The following is a 2,975-nucleotide window of genomic DNA, read 5'->3' as shown; positions in this document are numbered from 1 at the left end:
AGAAATGTAATCGGTTTTCCGGTTAAGGTTTTCCGCATCTGAGGTCAACAAGAGGAAAGCCAAGGACTTCACCCAGGAGTGGCACGATTGCTCCGCCCCCTTCAGGCCTATAAAAGCATCTACACTGAACTACCCACCAGGGTCACGACTCTTCGGCTTCCCAGACTACTCCATTTCTGTAGGCGGAGCCTAGGAAGAGGCGGGGCTTAGCGCGAGGCTGCTTTGCGACTCAGGTTCCGCCGGCTTCACTCACGGCACCCTTGGCCCGCTCCTGTGCAAACCCGTCCACGTGAGGAGATGAAGCTCAGACTCGCTCTTGCGACTGAACGCAGCAGCTGCCCTAGAAGCCACGACTGAGTGACTCCCCAGAGGCAACCCCAGAGTTCCGAAGACTCGTCCTGCGTTCCTGCGCCGCACCGCCCCTCGTCGGCCTCACCTGTCAAGCCGACCTGTCACTGCCTGCAGGACCCAGCCCTCTGTCGCCTTCTGCCAGGTCCCAGGCCCGCGGCGACACTCACATGATGGGCTGCCGACCGCGCAGCCCCACCGCCTACCCTGAGGACTCGTGGGAACCGCAGGACGGAGGACCCGGCCCTGCCAAGCGCCCCAAGTCCGAGTCTGAGGCGGCGCCCAGGCTGGATAACCTGGCCTGGTCCCCGACAGCAGGCACCCTCATCTTCGTGGCTGTCCTGCCGGCGGGATGTGCTCTGCACGTGCTCCTGGACGACGTCGAACTGCTGCTGGAGCCCGAGCCAACGTCTGTGAGGCAAGTGTGTCTCGGAGGTCGCATCCTCATGCTGGTTCCCGAGGCCCTGCTGGGCTCGGGTGTGGAAGGGCCGTGGGGGCAGGGCCTAGAACCGGGCGCTGTCCTGAGCCCTCCCGGGGAGTACGTGGCCCTGGAGCCGGGACTCTCCTGTGCCGCTGTCCCAGAGATCGCCTGCCAGGGAGAGGCCAGCAAGGAGGACGCGAATGCTGACGCTGACTTCCTGCTGGGCTGGATGGATGCTGCCTCAGTCCCAGTCGCTGAGCTCTGCTCTTCTGCTGAAAGTTTGACTCACTTTGACCTGTTCGACCTAGTCTCAGAGCCCTCCCCTCGGGCCTCCAATCCTAGTCCAGGGAGAGGCTCTCCTCAGCACGACGACAACCTGGACTTGCCCCTTCTGGAGCCCTTTCCTGACTCACCACTCCAACCTCTACCTCCTTCTCCGAGTCCAGGTCCCCAGGAGCGCCCCTGTCGCCCTCCTGGTCCTCCTTGCAAGGCCCGGAGATGCCTGTTCCCTGAATCCACTGCCTCCCACAATTCCTGGACACCTGAGCGGGCACCAGGACAGAGTCTTCCGATGTTGGTTGTGTATATATTGCACACACCAAAAGAATCATACCAATAGATCCTTTTTGGATGCAGGCTGCATTGCAGAATTTTGATCAGTGGCTGCCTGAACACCTGAAAGGAAGCTCACCTGGGCAAAGAAAATCCACTTGAAATGGATCATTCTTTCAGATAGCCAGACTGCTGGTAGGTTTTCTCTAAAGAGGTTACCCTTAAGCAGATCTGTTGGTTTTTTTGCTGTTGTGTGGGACTCCTTGCAACTCTGTGGACTGTAGCCCACCAAGCTCTCTGTCCATGAGATTTCCCAGGCAAGAATACTGAAATAGGTTGCCATTTCCTTCTCTAGGGCATCTTCCTGACCCAGGGATGTAAGCTGCCTCTCCTTCATTGCAGGCAGATTCTTTACCGCTGAGCCACTGGGGAAACCTAAGCAGCTCTACCCCCTCCCATCTGCTTCAAACACAAGCAAAAGCACTTTTCTCTATAAAGCCATCCTTTCCCAGATACTCTACCACTGGCCCCTTTCCCTATTGTGCCCCACCCCACTCAACAGAAGAATTGCTAATTTCTATTCTTTACACGGTTTCGGTCCTAGTGTCCATGCTAGTTTACAACAACCTCTACCCAGCTGGGACTTTTTTGGATGGAAGCTCTAGCCCCTTTGGGGGAATCTAGTCAGTAGTTTTATGTGGACAAATATTTGTTGAATACAAAACATAGAATGGGGAACAATGATTATGGCCCCTCCTCTTTTGAATGACTAGGTTGGCAGATGGTTTAATTCTATTGCTGGATTTTCCCAAAAGAACCAACAGTTTTCTGTTCTTATATGCTTTTAATGTTATATAATTTTCTTGCCCTGGGAAAGTTTGTAATTCTAAAGATTTTGTGTTTTTATACTTCTAAGCTCCAAAATATGTTTTTTACATTGCTACTAACATATAGAAATAATTTTTCTTAAATTGTCTGACAACCAGAAAATTACTTAGTTTCTGTAATCACTTATCTATAGATTCTCTTGCTTGACTAATAAAGAAAATTATTTCCAAATAATGACTGTGTCTTTTCTTTTTTGACAAGCCTCTTATATCTTATTTTTCCAAAATCCTTTTATTGGATATTACCTCAAATCCAGGTTGTCTGGTGTAGTTAATAGTGTCACCCCTTTTTTTGAAATATAGTTAGTTAGTGAAAGTGGTTCAGTCATGTCCAACTCTTTGTGACCCCATGGACTATATAGTCCATGGAATTCTCCAGGCCAGAATACTGGAGTGGGTAGCCTTTCCCTTCTTCAGGGGATCTTCCCAACCCAGGGATCAAACCCAGGTCCCCTGCATTGCAGGGGATTCTGTACCAGCTGAGCCACAAGGGAAGCCCAAGAATACTGGAGTAGGTAGCCTATCCCTTCTCCAGCGGATCTTCCTGACCCAGGAATTGAACTGGGTCTCCTGCATTGCAGGCAGATTCTTTACCAACTGAGCTATAACCTGCCTTTTAAACTGTAATTAACAATATTTTATTAAGTTTTGAATGCACAATAAAATAATTCAATATTTTTGGATAATATTCAAGGTATTCAAGGTAAAGTAACTACAAAAAATGGGTATATTTTCTTCTGCTGTACAATATGTCCTTGTTCCTTATT

At 50.4% G+C, this 2,975-nt stretch overlaps 1 protein-coding gene across 1 annotated transcript; it reads left to right on the top strand.

Annotated features, from left to right (window-relative positions):
- Positions 1 to 521: 521 nt before the first annotated feature.
- On the top strand, positions 522 to 1,388 carry LOC120881408 (proline-rich protein 23C-like). Its single transcript, XM_040265117.1, has one exon. It carries the CDS (start codon positions 522 to 524, stop codon positions 1,386 to 1,388), a length of 867 nt encoding a protein of 288 aa, XP_040121051.1.
- Positions 1,389 to 2,975: the final 1,587 nt, after the last annotated feature.

This window comes from Oryx dammah, unplaced genomic scaffold, assembly GCF_014754425.2.
Source record: "Oryx dammah isolate SB20612 unplaced genomic scaffold, SCBI_Odam_1.1 HiC_scaffold_2, whole genome shotgun sequence".
NCBI lineage: Eukaryota > Metazoa > Chordata > Mammalia > Artiodactyla > Bovidae > Oryx > Oryx dammah.
This window is presented reverse-complemented; position numbering and strand designations above follow the sequence as displayed.